Source organism: Pituophis catenifer, unplaced genomic scaffold (assembly GCF_029215685.1).
Source record: "Pituophis catenifer annectens isolate HBS135680 unplaced genomic scaffold, rPitCat1.0.hap2 SCAF_2, whole genome shotgun sequence".
Taxonomy (NCBI): Eukaryota; Metazoa; Chordata; class Lepidosauria; order Squamata; family Colubridae; genus Pituophis; species Pituophis catenifer.
Window position 1 is genome coordinate 91,721,877 of NW_027256882.1, and position 14,753 is coordinate 91,736,629.

The 14,753-nt window shown below is 38.9% G+C and overlaps 1 protein-coding gene across 1 annotated transcript in view; it reads left to right on the forward strand.

Annotated features, from left to right (window-relative positions):
* The window catches only part of RNF145 (ring finger protein 145), a 75,277-nt gene that overhangs the window by 39,968 nt on the left and 20,556 nt on the right, over nt 1-14,753 (forward strand). Inside the window, exons 4-5 of the mRNA XM_070937178.1 lie at nt 7,767-7,858; nt 13,654-13,889. Coding sequence (XP_070793279.1) covers nt 7,767-7,858; nt 13,654-13,889 — 328 coding nt within the window. The remainder of the gene's footprint in view (nt 1-7,766; nt 7,859-13,653; nt 13,890-14,753) is intronic.

A 14,753-nucleotide genomic window follows, 5' to 3' on the forward strand; every position in this document is an offset into this window, starting at 1 on the left:
TTTTTTTTTTTACAAAATGGCACATTCCAATCTTAAGGTTAGTCAGTAACATATTGGATACCTAACTGGATTATGCTGATGAAACATGTGCATACATTAGGATTACTGTTAACATGTATATCTTTGTCCAAGTGATTCTTAACAGAAGTCCAATTAAGTCTATTACTTGGCTAATTTTTAATTATAGTTTAGCTTCTACTCTACTGAAAATTCATGCGTATTATTGTTGCAATTGTTATTTGAAAGTGAATTACCTTTTTAAAATGTTCTGAGCATTCCACTTTGGAGCTATAGATCCTTTTGACCACAATGAGTACAATGTATCTTTGTTAATTTGCAGAGATTTCCCCCCCCCCCCGCATTAACAAAAAGATGCATAGATGAAGCTTTAAATGCTTCTAAAATTACTCTTTGAGATATAGTGGCTCATGTATGCACTCATTGCTTTATTCTAAACAAGAAATAACCCCAAGCATAATTAAATACCCAAATCGTTCAGTATTGTTACTCCCTGGTTGGTTGTTACACCATAGCAGTTAAAGTGTTGGTTACAACAAATAAAGTACAGTATTATAAATGAGACTGATAAAATAGTAAGATTACATATTCCATCAATGCACTGTAAAAATAAAATTAGCAAAAGTAAAAATAAGACCAGTGAGCCTTGTATAAGAATCAACAAGAATGTATTGGTTTGTTGATCTGTTGATGCGTTCATTCCCAATCTCATTTACTGATCTGGTTGTGGACAGTGGGGGGGGCTGTAGTCCTCCATACGTTGAAGATCTGCCACTGATGATTTGGAAAGGGATAAAAACTTGCTGGGAAACCCTGTGGTGGATATAAGACAACGGCCTTGGAGGGGTCCTTTTCCTTAATTAAAGGAGGCAAAGGCTTTCAGCTGAAGTTCTGTAAAGATTGCCTTGGTGTCTGGGAGATAGTATCTGAAGTTCCACATCACGTGGCCTTTAAAAGTAAGCACCCAGGTGACAAACAAAAGAATAGATCTATCAGATGAAGAATAGAATTGAAAAAGACCAAATGTTTATAAGAATTAAACCTCTAGATCAGTGATGGCGAATCTTTTTGAGTGCTGAAAAGGGAACACTTTGCGCACATGCCAAACCAGGAAGAGAAGCTGGCAATGGGGCATGTGCCCACCGGATAATGTACTTCTGGTTTCCGGCGTGCACATGCGCGCCATCCAGCAAGTCTTCCAGTTACTGCTGCACACGCGCTGAGCAGCTGGCCAATGCGCATGCTCATGCCAGAAAACAGAAGATCAGCTGTTCTGGTTTCTGGCACTGCCGCACGCACAGAGGCCAGCTGATCGTCACATGCGCAAAACCCCAGAAGAAGAACAGGCAACACGCATGCTAGGCGACATGGCACCGTGCCACTTCGGGCATGCATGCCATAGATTCACCATCACGGCTCTAGATTAACATAAGCATGTATGAAAATTGGGAAAAATATTTTCTTGGACAATATTTTTATTTCCCCCCCTGATTTTTAGTGGCCACTCTATAAAGCACAGCAGCAATGCATGCCCTCATTTACAAATTGTAAATTACTGTTGTGTCTCTCAGCTTAAGGACAAATAAAGGACTAGTCTCTCACTTCAGCCTTATGAATGACTATGCTCTCTCTTGTTTGCATTAGCAATCATAATCCTTCCATGCCAGGGTTATGAACTTCACTTTCTTTCACTAGGAATGAGAGCTGAATCACACTGTTCATTTTTTTCTTCACTTTTTGCTCAAGAAAAAAGAGTTAGCAGAAAACTGTAATATTATTATTACAGGAGAGGGAGTTACCAAGTAATGGGGGGAAATATATACAGTACTTTCCTTGCCAGCCTAATACAACTTCCTGGAGCTAATAGGACGGAAAGGAGGGGAAGTGGCATGGAAAAGATTAAGCTGCTTCAGCAGCAAAAAGGCCCTTGAATTGTGTGTAACTGATTGGCAGGAGAGGGGAAGTTTTGAGCCTTCATCCCAAAGGTCCAAAATTGGACTTTCTCGTTTTTCTTTTCACTTCTCATCCAAGAAGCTTCTTCAGCTCTGGCTGGATGTTGGGGAATGGGAGGATTTATATTCCTTGCAGACAGCTGGTCATTTGCATTCTTTCAGAGAGTAGTTGAGGTCATCTGTAGGTTTATCTGTGTCCTCAGGGTCACCTGAATAGTGCAAATGGGTATGGAGCCTTCTCCATTGTGGGTGGAGACAGCAGCCAGGATGGGTTGTACTCGTCTGTTCAGATTGGTGGACTGAGTCTGTCAAGGTCTTTAAGTCCCAACCCCTGTTGCTAGGGGCTTCGAGCCTTCTTGAAACTATTGAAAGGACTGTGTTGTAGACTGGAGATAGATGATGTCATGTCCCTTTCCTTCTATTAAGAGAGGGCTGTTCAGTTTTGACATAGATAGACTCTTTGATACTTCTTTCAAATCACCGGTCCTCTCTGTCCAGAATGTGGACTTTGCTGTCTTCAAAAGAGTGGCATTTGTCTTTTAGATGCAGATAGACTGCTGAATCTTGTTCTCCAATGTTGTGCCATGTGTTTATGAAGTGGTTGTTTTGCTTCCCCAATGTACAGATCTGCACATGGCTCACTGCACTGTACTACATATACCACATTGCTCAGTTTGTGTCTGGGTGTTTTACTCTTGGGGCGGACAAGTTTCTGCCTTAGTGTATTCTTGGATTTGAAGTGTGCATATATGTTGTGTTGGCTAAGAACCTGATGACACATGCTGAACCTCCAAGTTCAGCAACTCCCTAAAAGAATGCAAATGATCCAGCTGTCTGCAAGGAGTATAAATCCTTCCATTCCCCACCATCCAGCCAGAGCGGAAGAAGCTTCCTTGATGAGAAGCAAAACTTCTTCAAAGAAAAATCAGAAAGTCCATTTGCCTCTTGAAAAAGCACCTTTGAGACAACCATGACCTGTATGACTGAGAATCTCCATAAGCCAGGGGTGTCAAACTCAAGGCCCGGGGGCTGGATCTAGCCTGCGGGGTGCTTAGATCTGACCCGCAGGGCCACCCTGGAAACAGCAAAGAACCGGCCCACGGTGCCTCTGTCAGAGAAAACGGAGCTCCTGCAAAGGGTTGCAGGAGTCTGTTGCAGCTGAAAATGGAGCTCACGAGGGCTGCCGGTCGCTCGCCCGAGCTCCGTTTTCACTGGTAGAGGGTTGCAGGAATTGTCACAGCCGAAAATGAAGTTCAGGAGCCTGTTTTCGCTGGCAGAGTGCTCGGGCCCTCGACACGAGTGATGTTGAGCTGGCCATGCCTCCCCAACCCCCTCCCCCCCCGAGGTAAAATACAACCCTGATGCAGCCCTCAATGAAATCGAGTTTGACACCCCTACCATAGCCATTTTGGGACTTAGTTATTCACTGTGTAAGCTGTAAGAACTGTATTCTTCTGCCCCCCCCCCTTTTTTTTTCTTCCTACAATTGCATTTTTATTTTCTGTTGCCAGTTAATTTGCAATGGCAGTGTAGTAGAATCTGTTATACTTCAGGGGAAGATAAGATGCAATTTTGTCAAGTTATTTTTTTCTTTGAGTTATATCTGCTGCACCTTTCAATATATCTCACTTCTTTTAGGAACAACCTTTTTGTTCTTCCAATTATAAAAACAGATAAAGACAAGCATCAGTTCATATAGTAAAGCAGCTCTCTTAAACATACCTATTAAGAAAAAAGTCTCACAATCCATAATTTGAACAGTAATTTTACAGAATGCTTTATGGTTTCTGGAATTCATCTTTGGAAAAACTTACTTATTCTTACAATAACTTTTGGAGAAGTGAAACTGAGCAGACAGATATTTGCAACCTTTGTAATAAAGACAGTAAATCAGCTGTGCTTTGCAAATACAGGTAGTCTTCAATTTACAACCATTCATTTAGTGCAGTGGTGAAATCTAAAATTTGTTACTACCAGTTCTGTGGGCGTGGCTTGGTGGTGGGGGTAATGTGACTGGGTGGGCGTGGCCAATTTTTTTTTTTTACTTTTAAAACCATTTTTTCTACAACCTCTTCGGTGAAGAGGTTGTAAAAAAATGCTTTCAAGAGGCTCTGACGATCCCAGCTGAGTTTCTTTTAAATGCCTCTGCCGATCAGGCAACTCAGCTGGGATCGTCAGAGGCATTTAAAAGAAAAAAAGGGTTTTTTTCTTTTAAATTCCTCTGACGATCCAAGCTGAATTGCCTGATCGGCAGAGACTTTTTTTCTTTTAAATGCCTCTGACGATCAGGCAACTCAGCTTGGATTGTCAGAGGCATTTAAAAGAAAAAATTGGTTTTTTTTTCTTTTAAAAGTCTTTGATGATCCCAGCTGAGCCACGTGATCATCAGAGGCTTTTTTTTTTTTAACTTTTAAAAGCATTTTTTCGGCTGAAGAGCTTATAGAAAAAATGCTTTTAAAAATTAAAAGAAAAAGCCTCTGATGATTGTGCGGCTCAGCTGGGCATTGGGGGGGGGCAGGGAGTTTTGCTACCGGTTCTCCGAACCACCCGCCTCCATTGCTACCAGATCGGGCGATCCTGTCCAAACCGGGAGTATTTCACCCCTGATTTAGTGACCGTTCAATATTACAATAGCATGGGGAAAAAAAGACCGATGACCATTTTTCACACTTAACAACCATTGCAACATCTCCATCATTATGTGTTCTAAATTTGGACGCTTGACTACTGGTACGTATTTACGACATTAAGGGATCTTGCGGTAACCTTTTGCAACCTTTTGACGAGCAAAGTCAATGGGGAAGCCAGATCCAGTTAGTAACCATGTTCCTAACTTAACGCCTGCAGTGGCTCACTTAATAACTGTGGCAAGAAAGCTAATAAAATGGGGGCACAACTCTCTTAAAAACTGTCTTGCTTAGCAGACACTTGGGGCTCAGTTGTGATTGTCAGTAGAGGAGACGGTCCTTGGTTAACAACAATAATTGGACTAGAATTTTATGTTGCTAAGGAATGCAGTCGCATAGTGTGATGTCACATGGCCACATTATTTAATGATAGCGATCTTGACAGTCCCTGTTGCCATTATTAAGTGAAAATTGCATGTCATTAAGCGAGGACCACCCATGACTGTGACGTGCAACCTCCTGCTGGCTTCCCACAAGCAAAGCCAATGAGATAAGGTGGCTGGAAGTTGCAAGCCCAGCGTAGCTTGCAAGCAGGCTGGAGGGCAGATGAATACTATGGAACAAGACAAGGGTTGCTGCTGTGCCACCCAAGTGCATGCAGGCTAGGGATGGGGTACTACACTGCATGTAAGGCTATGGACTACAAGATTTCCGAGATCTCATGCAGATAGTCCTTGACTTACGACCCACAATAGAGCCCCGACATTTTTTTGCTGCTAAGTGAGATATTTGTCCAGCGAGTTATGCCCCATTTTACGATCTTTCTTGCCACCGTTGTTAAATGAATCACTGCAGTTGTTAAATTAGTAACACAGTTGTTAAGTGAATCTGGCTTCCCTACTGACGTCGCTAGTCAGAAGGTCGCAAAAGGGGATCGCATGACCCCAGGACACAGCAACCGTCATAATTAGGAGTCAGTTGCCAAGCGTCCAAATTTTGATCATGTGACCAAGGGGGGGGGGGTGTTGCAACAGTTGTAAGTATGAAAAACCGGTCATACATCACTCTTTTCGGTGCCATTGTAACTTCGAAAAGGTCACTAAATGAATTGTTGTAAGCTGAGGACTAGCTGTACTCCATAGCAGGGCTCCTCTGGAGAAAAAGCAGTGAAGGGATTTGCGATCTTTCCGGCTGGCTTTGCCATTGACCTGTCTGGTGAGAAGTCAGCAGGGAAGGTTGCGAATAGTGATCGCATGACTGGGACGCTACAACTCTTGTAGGTGTGATCCAGTCACCCACCCAAAGTGCCTGAATTGCAACCATGTGACTGAAGCGGTGGTACCATGGCTGGAACTTCAAGGACCAGTTAGAAGTACCACTTGTTCAGTGCCTTTGCTATTTTGAACAACTGAGGACTACCTGTACTGTAGTATGTTTTATTGTTTTTGATTGAATTTCTTTAATGAACAGACCTCATTGTGTTTTTTTTTTGTTTTTTTTTAAAAAGCAGTGTTTATCAGCTGATAACCTAAGAAAGTACAATTATCCAAGTTAAACATAATCTAGTTCAAGGAGATAGGTATACAACTGCTTAGGTTTTGTTGTGTTTACAGGAAGTCCTCTTCTGGTAATTGCCTTGCTTAGCAACTGTTGAGTGATGAAATAGTAAATAGTAAATTTGTGAGCAGTTATGACCTTTCTGTGAAGGAAAGAGAAGCTGAAGTAAGATTGTAAGCAGAATCATAGTTTCATTCAAGTGACCACGATGCTTAACAACTAAGTTGCCGCTCCCAATTGTAGTTTCTAAACAAAAACTCCCTGTATCTTTTTATGCCTTTAAAATACTAAAGAAAAATTGTGGCTTTAATAAAGGAAGGAACAGAAGGAAAGGTTGAGGCAAGCAAAGAAGGAATAAGTAGGTGTGTAATTTGGGATGGGCAGAGGTCAGTTATGTGGCTGGTCTGGTGTATGTATAACATCTGTCTGTATCAATCTATATCAGGGGTGTCAAACTCAAGGGCCAGGAGCCAGATCCGGCCTGCTAGGTGCCTAGATCTGGCCCATGGGGCCGCCCTAGAAACAGTGAAGAACTGGCCCCCGGTGCCTCTGCCAGTGAAAATGGAGCTCAGAAGGGCCGCATACAGCCCTCTCTAGCTCTGTTTTCACTGGCAGAGGGTTGCAGAAGGCAGTCACAGCTGAAAACGGAGCTCGGGAGCCTGCTTTCTCTGGCAGAGCACACCCCCCTGACATGAGTGACATTGAGCTGGCCATGCCCACCCTGGTCACGCCCATTCTACCCCCTTCCCCCCGAGGTCAAACATAACCCTGATGCAGCCCTCAATGAAATCGAGTTTGACACCCCTGATCTAAATGAAATGAATCAATATAGACTTAGAAAGAAATTGCAATTGATGCAATAGTTAAGGGATTATCTTTAAAGATCAGAAGAGTATGGGCCTATTTCGGCAATAGAGCTACTATAAACCTTGACAATTGATGACTCTCAGATAAGATGGAATGTTTATCTTTTTATATCTTTGGCAAAAGATTGGTCCTTTTATCTCTCAAATACAGGCAAGGTCATCTATCTAGCAGAGTTTTTGCGGTATGCCAAAGTTTTGGCCTTTTTTGTCAACTGTTTTGTACCCAAAGGATGGTTTCACAAAGCAAAGATGTTGTTAGGGAGGTTTGGTAACTTCAGGAATGAAATTCAAATTAATTAATGAATTCTTGGAATAATTCAGTTTAATAACAAGGCTGAGGGAGAGATGAGAGGATGATCTTTCTTGGGAAAGCATATATTTAGTGGGGAGAGGTTGATAGCTAAATTTCTCATAGAGCTTTTTTGTCACCTAATAAAATCAATAAATATACATCATCAAGATTTGTCACCCATGAGAACCATATGGAATAGGCAGCTGTTTTTTTTTTTTTAAAATAATGTTTAAATGTTAGACTGGGCTTTCACATTGCACTAAACCATTATGCTTTGTGACATTGGTTTAATATATTATGATTGATAATTTCACAAGTTGACCGTGGTATAATGAATAAATCATGGTTAAATATCATAACTTTGTATCTTGTATGATCCTGGTCTTAAACTACGCCCATTTTGCAAATATCGCTTCATGTTAAAAGTTCTTTAATGTAGCTCATTTTCTTTTAGGGATTATGTAAGAAGTGAGCTAGAATCCGGTTACGAAGGGCCAATGTACTTAGAGCCTCTTTCCATGAATCGTTTTGTGACAGCTTTAATCGGTGAGTACATCAAACATCATCACCTTCTATAGAAGAGCAACATTTGCTCAGGATTGCAGTTAATAAAATAGATCTTATGCCACCAATAACTTCCTCTGAGTAATCCAATAGCATTTTATGTCATGTTGTTGCATGCCCTGTGCCTCCATGTCATCCTTTATAACAGTAGAAAACAATATTAATAGCAACAATTCCTATTCTCATATACCACGCTGGAGTATGAAAATAGGTCTTCATTAGCATTGTGTCACTTCAGCAATAGTATACCTATCTTTTTAATTCTTAAAACTTAAAACTGGAAAGGAGGGTACCATTCCTCAACTTGTGACCACAATTGAGCCCAAAATGTATGTTGTTATGTGAAAAATTTGTTAAGCGAGTTTTGCCTCATTTTACGACTTTCCTCGCCATATTTGTTAAGTGAATCACTGCAGTTCTTAAATTAGTAACGTGGCTGGTTATGTGAATCTGGTTTCCCCATTGACTTTGCTGGGTCAGAAGATTGCAAAAGTCGATGACGTGGCTCCGGGACATAAATGTGAGTCAGTTGTCAAGCATCCGAATGTAAATCATATGACCATGAGGATGCTGCAATGGTCATAAGTGTGAAAAACTGTCATAAGTCATTATTTTCAAAGCCGTTGTAACTTTGAACAGTCACTAAATGAACTGTTTTAAGTCAAGGACTACCTTTATAATTCAGAATAGTATTCTATTGTGTTGGCACCAAGATCCAGTTAAGACATTGGAAAACTATTATTTCCCATTGTACAAAAAGTACCCGCACAAATCTACAGTTGTCCTATTTTCCTTCTTTTGCGACTACATGTAAAGAATTCTGCACAGTAGATAGTTCAGTCAATAAGATCAACTCAAGCTTTGATTTGCTGTTTGTTTGTTTTTTAAGAAGCCACCATTCCTTCAATTCAAATTCAATATTTATGAGTTATGGCTTCTTTAAAACCTAAACCTCATATATGTGAAAAGATGCTGGGACGCATATGAACCGAATCCAGTTTACATTGCATCAAATGGTGTTTAACTTATTTGATCTAGACAGAGCTTCGTAATTGTACTGCAAGCTGTCATGAGAGATTCTTTCACAGAGCTCTCAGATTACTTCTTTTTGGGATACCAGATGTCCAGACTCTGGAATCCCAACATCTAAACAACTGTTCTCACAACAGCTGTCCAGTCCTTTTTGATCAACACAGAGGATGGAAGCAGAGCTTCCCAACTATCAACAAAGAAAATGAATCAACCAATTTACTGAATTGGGAACTTGATACTGTATTCAAACTTGAAGGAGGATGGGTTTTTGGTTTTCATGGTGGCTTTGTGATTTTGGCTGTTTTTGTTTTTTTTAAAAGATTTACAGTCAAAGATTGATAGATTCTTTCTAAGTGAAAAACATTCCAGCCCCTTAGCTCAAAAGATTTGTCACCCATAGAAAGATTACAGCTGGTCTAACAGGAAATCAGTTTGCCTTTTAATAATGAAATCTAAACGGCTTACTTACTGAAACTATGGTGTGTGACCTAGTCTTGGTTTTTCATTTATTTTATGTTGATGAATGGATAATGGTTTTGAAAAAAGTTTGTTCTATGGACAACTTTTCCATCTCCCCTTTTGGGCTAATTTTCTGCCGTTCATTATAAGCATGATTTATTTGTTCAAAGAGAGGAAGAAACATGAGTTTATTGCAACTTTAAAATATTGATGTCTCTTCCATCTTTCATATATCCTGCCAGTCCATATTTTACAGTTGTTAATTCTTTTGGGAGTATTCCCATATTTAATTTCGATGAAAACATGTACATTTTTTTTTTAAAAAAAAGTCTTTTAGTCCCTCTGCTAATTTCCAGGGTATATTATATAGATAACCAGACAGAGCCTCTCTGCTTGGAAGAAATACTAGAAAAAGAAAAAGATGGGGAAGGCGCAGGACCCAGATCACAGCACAATATGGTGTGCAAATTACCCTCCCAATTTAAGAACAGTGTGGATATGACAGGGTGGATAAAAATCAATGATATTTTTAAAAAAATCAAAAAAATCAGATTTTTTTTATTTAAATCAGATTTTTTTGATTTTTATTGAATTTATTTTAATAAAAAACTTTTGGGGTAAAAATCTATCGTAAGATAGTTTTCTATTTAAGATACATAAATAATTTCGTTAATGAGCTTTCAATTTTCAATTGTTTTGAATATATAATGGGATTGTGCATGGTTCAGAAATAGTTTGAAATAAGTACCGTATTTTTCAGAATATAAGACGCACCTTTTTTCCCCCTAAAAGGGGATGAAAATTTAGGTGCGTCTTATACACTGAATTAGCCCTTCCCCACTGGCCCTCATCCTTTGGTCTCTGCCTCGCAGCAGTTACCTCTTTGCAAGCAAACAGCAAGAAAAAACAGCTCCTTTCAGCTTCAGCACAGCCTAATTGGCACAAGTTGATTGGATCAGCCTCCTGACTCTCAGCTGATTTGCTCTCAGCTGTTTTGTGCAGGGCTCTGCTGCTTGCTGCAAAGAGGTAAATTGCTGGAGCAGATTTTTTTTTTCCTTGTGCTAATCAAGCTATGCTGAAAACAAAAATGAAAGTAAAGCAGGCAGTTTGCCGTTTGCTGCAAGGAGGCAAAATTGCTCAGAAGCAGAGGGAGATTTATTTTTCTTCTTTTCCTCACCAAAAAAGGTAGGTGGGTCTTATACTCCGGTGCGTGTTATACTCCAGAAAATACGGTACTTTGGACATGACTTATGCATGAGCACAGACAGTATTCTCTGTTTCTACTAAAGCAGCCCCCTTTTTCAGACTTTGATATAGTTGCTTTAAGCATAGTTGGCTTCAGCAATTCAATGCCTCAAAGGAGCTGCAGCTTTGTTCGTGCTTAATAGAAAGGTACTGTGCTTATAATAGAGTTATTTCTCTAGATCATTTCCAAAACAATTGCAGCCACATTATAGAAACATGTTGGCCAAAACTTTGTGGCTCTGGCTATTGTACCAGTTCATAATTCTGGAATAGTACTCAAAGTGCTACATGTTCTTTCCCCATTTATAAAAACAAACGCTTCATAAGAAACAGATGCACAATTTCTGCATTTGCATACAGTTTTTCTCAGAATACTGAAAGCTTGAGCAAAGATTGAACGAGAGAGTCACTGTGATATAGTAGTTAAGGTTACAACTAGTCCTATTATGATTGGATCTGGAAAAGCCCAAATTCAAATCAATTATAAGTATGCCTGAAAGAGAAAGTGTGTTTTGTTTTGAATCCAAAACAAACAAGTTGTTGAATTTATTAAACTCCAGAAGCTTTGCCAATCTGTTCTGTGAGATTTTATAGGGCAGTTAGGGCAAGGCTTCAGTGTCTTAACCGCTCTCTTCTCCTTAGCCCATCCTGTCATGATATCTTTAGTGAGTCACTCACTCACTTGATCTTCCCAGATCTTCTCCCAACTGTTGCCAGTCTCACTGATCTTCCTGGTCTTTTCCTCCTCTGCACTTTTCTTTGGAACAACCTCATTTTGGTCGGTATCCAGAACAAAGCAGTTTCATTTCATTCCATATTCAGACCGTCCTTCGGTTCAGGCATGAACCATCTAAACAATCTACAGCTGTTCTGTACATGAACCAGTTTGTCCATCCCTAAAGTTTACCCTCAGCCTTGAAACACACCCACCACTCACTAAAAGTGACTTTTAACAAACCCACTCTGTCCCAAATCACCTGAAAGGAAAGTTGCTGAGATACATTGGAGGAGGGCTTGCAGTATACATAGCCTTGAGCTGCTGGAAGGAAAGCAGAATGTAAATTTAACAGCAATATAAAAGAATGATATAAATAAGATCATTACCAAATACAGTGTAAGATAAAAAGGGAAGTAATGGAGGTGATAACATTATCATAAGACTTGTTCGTTGATGAAAGTACCAAATACTGGCTTGGTTCTCATGTTTGGCTTTTTGTATTACTGTATCTACAGAATTTCAACTCTTCGTCTACATATCAGCTGATCTTGTTCTATTATTTATTTATTTATTTATTTATTTATTTATTTATTTATTTATATCCCACCTTTATTATTTTTTATAAACAATTCAAAGCGGTGAAAATATATATTCCTCCTTCCTCCTATTCTCATCAAAACAACAACCCTGTAAGGTGGGTTGAGGTGAGAGAGAGCAATTGGTCCAAGATCATCCAGATAGCTTTTCTGGCTAAGGTGGGACTTGAACTCATGGTCTCCCAGTTTCTAGCCTGATGACTTAACCACCTTACAGGATCAACTTGTGCTTTAGATATCAGAAGCAAGCATTTACATTCTCATTAGGGAAGTCTATTATCAATATTCAAAATTGATTTTGTTTAAATTCAAGATTACACATGGAAATTATGGTTGCAAATAACCTGATTTTTGCATGGGTAAAGGCAGAATTGTCTTCGTTTTAATAACCGTGTTTACTGAACCAATGTGGTTAAGTTTGAACTTGCCCTAAGAAGGGTGTGTGTCTGTTATTTAGCCTCACTGCATTTTTTTGCAAGCATGTCATTTGCTACTCTTAAACACTAGAAAGATGAAGTCAAACTGAATCATCAGTTAAAAAGTTTCTTTGATGGTCAAAACTTGATGAAGAGCTAATATGTAGCCAATGACTGGTAAGGAAATATAAATATTTCAAAAGAAAAAAAACAATGGTTGTTTTATACTATATTGGGCAATTTGGATCTCAAGTGTACTTTTCACTACTCCTAAGTATCACATCTTAGAGCAAGAGTTACTAGTGAAGTATAAGGGGTCCTTAGCAATTATGGGTTGTAGTATGAAATTTATCAAGAATGCAGTGTACTTGCAACTTCATCATGTAATTTTCAAGATAATGTTCACACTCTCTTCTGTGGTATACCCACTCATGATCTTGGAAGTTTTTGAAGATTTTATTTGAAATACTCTACATAAATGCATGAGTAGTAGATACATTGTTCTGGTCTGGTCTTTTTCATCTCAACTTATGACACTGTTGCAATATTCATGATTATGAGCTGATTTCGTTTATATAAATTACCCTTTAAGGGAAATTTTCCACAAGTTGTTACAAATGATGAGCCAAGCCAAGTGTAGGAGGAACTAATTGTCTTCAAATTTTCGGACCACATAATTCAAAAGGAAGGGAGCTTAAATATTACTATTTCTTTTTTTAAAAAAGAGGCACATATAGGTTTATGTTTCATTGTCAAGAGTTGTTGTTTAATTTAGTTCATTTTTTAATATATGCAGATTTTGAAAAACTGAAAGTGAAAATTCATAAATTCCCCATTTCTGAGATTGGGCTATTGAAATTGGGCGGTAAAGAGCCAACTAACAGCTGAATGTTTTCCCATGATTATTTTATAAAATAAAACACGTATGGTTTTTAAAAACACGTATGAGACCTTTATTCCAGTGGCATAAAAAGAAGTCTCCTTTGAGTCAAACTTGATTCCTGTTGATTTCACAGAAGTGCCATGTAATTTTCACAGCAAGAGTAAGAAGACAGTTTGCCATTGCCTTCTTCAAGGATATATAAATGATATTTCCCTTTTAAAAAATAAATAAATGGCCAAGCCCATAAAATTACTCATACAAGTCACATGTCATTGCTAAATGAGAGGGACAATCAAAATAAAGATGTGGTTGGGATTTTCAGAGATAAAGAGGAAAAGGCGTTATAATGAGAAACTTTTTCCCGCTCTTTTTTTTTTTTTTTTTAAAGTGACAGGATTTAACTGCTTGGTGTTCTTAATCTTTTGCAGGTCAGCTGGTGGTCTGCACCCTTTGTTCTTGTGTCATGAAAACCAAGCAGATCTGGCTATTTTCTGCTCACATGCTCCCTCTGCTGGCCCGGCTCTGCCTAGTTCCTTTGGAAACTATTGTCATCATCAACAAATTTGCAATGGTGTTCACTGGCTTGGAAGTCCTCTATTTCCTGGCGTCGAATCTTTTGGTGCCATTCAATTTAGCGAAGTCTGCCTATAGAGAACTTGTCCAGGTAAGAGCTATTCTGTATGACCAAAATTGGGACTGGAATTTTCATTGCTAAGCAAGGTAGTTGTGTTAAGTAAATCACATCCAATTTTACCTTTTTTGTGACTCATGACTCATGTTAAGTGAATCACTTTGGTTGTTAAGTAAGTCATGGTTGTTAAGCAAATCCAACTCCCCCTCCCCTTTCACTCACATGACACCAAATCGTTGCAATGGTGATAAATACATGCTGATTGCCAGGCGCCCAAAGTTTGATCACATGACTGTGGGGATACTGCTACAGTCATAAGTAGAGGACCAGTTGTACGTCATTTCTGTCAGTGTCGTTGAAACTTCAAATGGTTACTAAATGAATGGTTGTAAGTTGAGGATTACCTATACTTCATATGACATTTTAGGTAATGAGTGAAAAAGAACCCTGGTAATATTATTCAATGGGTAGCTGGGAATTTTAAAGAAAAAATGTTAGAAAATACTGTCTTGTCCGTGGATAGTGTAAGACATTTTAAAGCAGGAATTTTTACTTACTGCTGCCAGTTATGTATATTTTGAATATTACATAATAAATCTCTTGATTTCTCATTAGACCTTCAACACTGGTTTATAGCTGAATGTGTGAAAACAATTACTGATGCAGAAGAATGGAAATATTTTGGAATAAAATAAAAAAAATGTGTTTTGATTTTGTTTTTTTAAGTGATGAAATATGAGTGTGAGACAGGTCTAAAAGGCTTAATAATCATTTGGAAAATGCATTGAAGCTACATCCCTTATCAAGCTCTCTATTAAGCCTTATTTATTGGTGTAATTTGTTATTAAATCATGAGCAAAGTGCCATGGATTTTAGGTTGGACTGTTCTAATGTAAT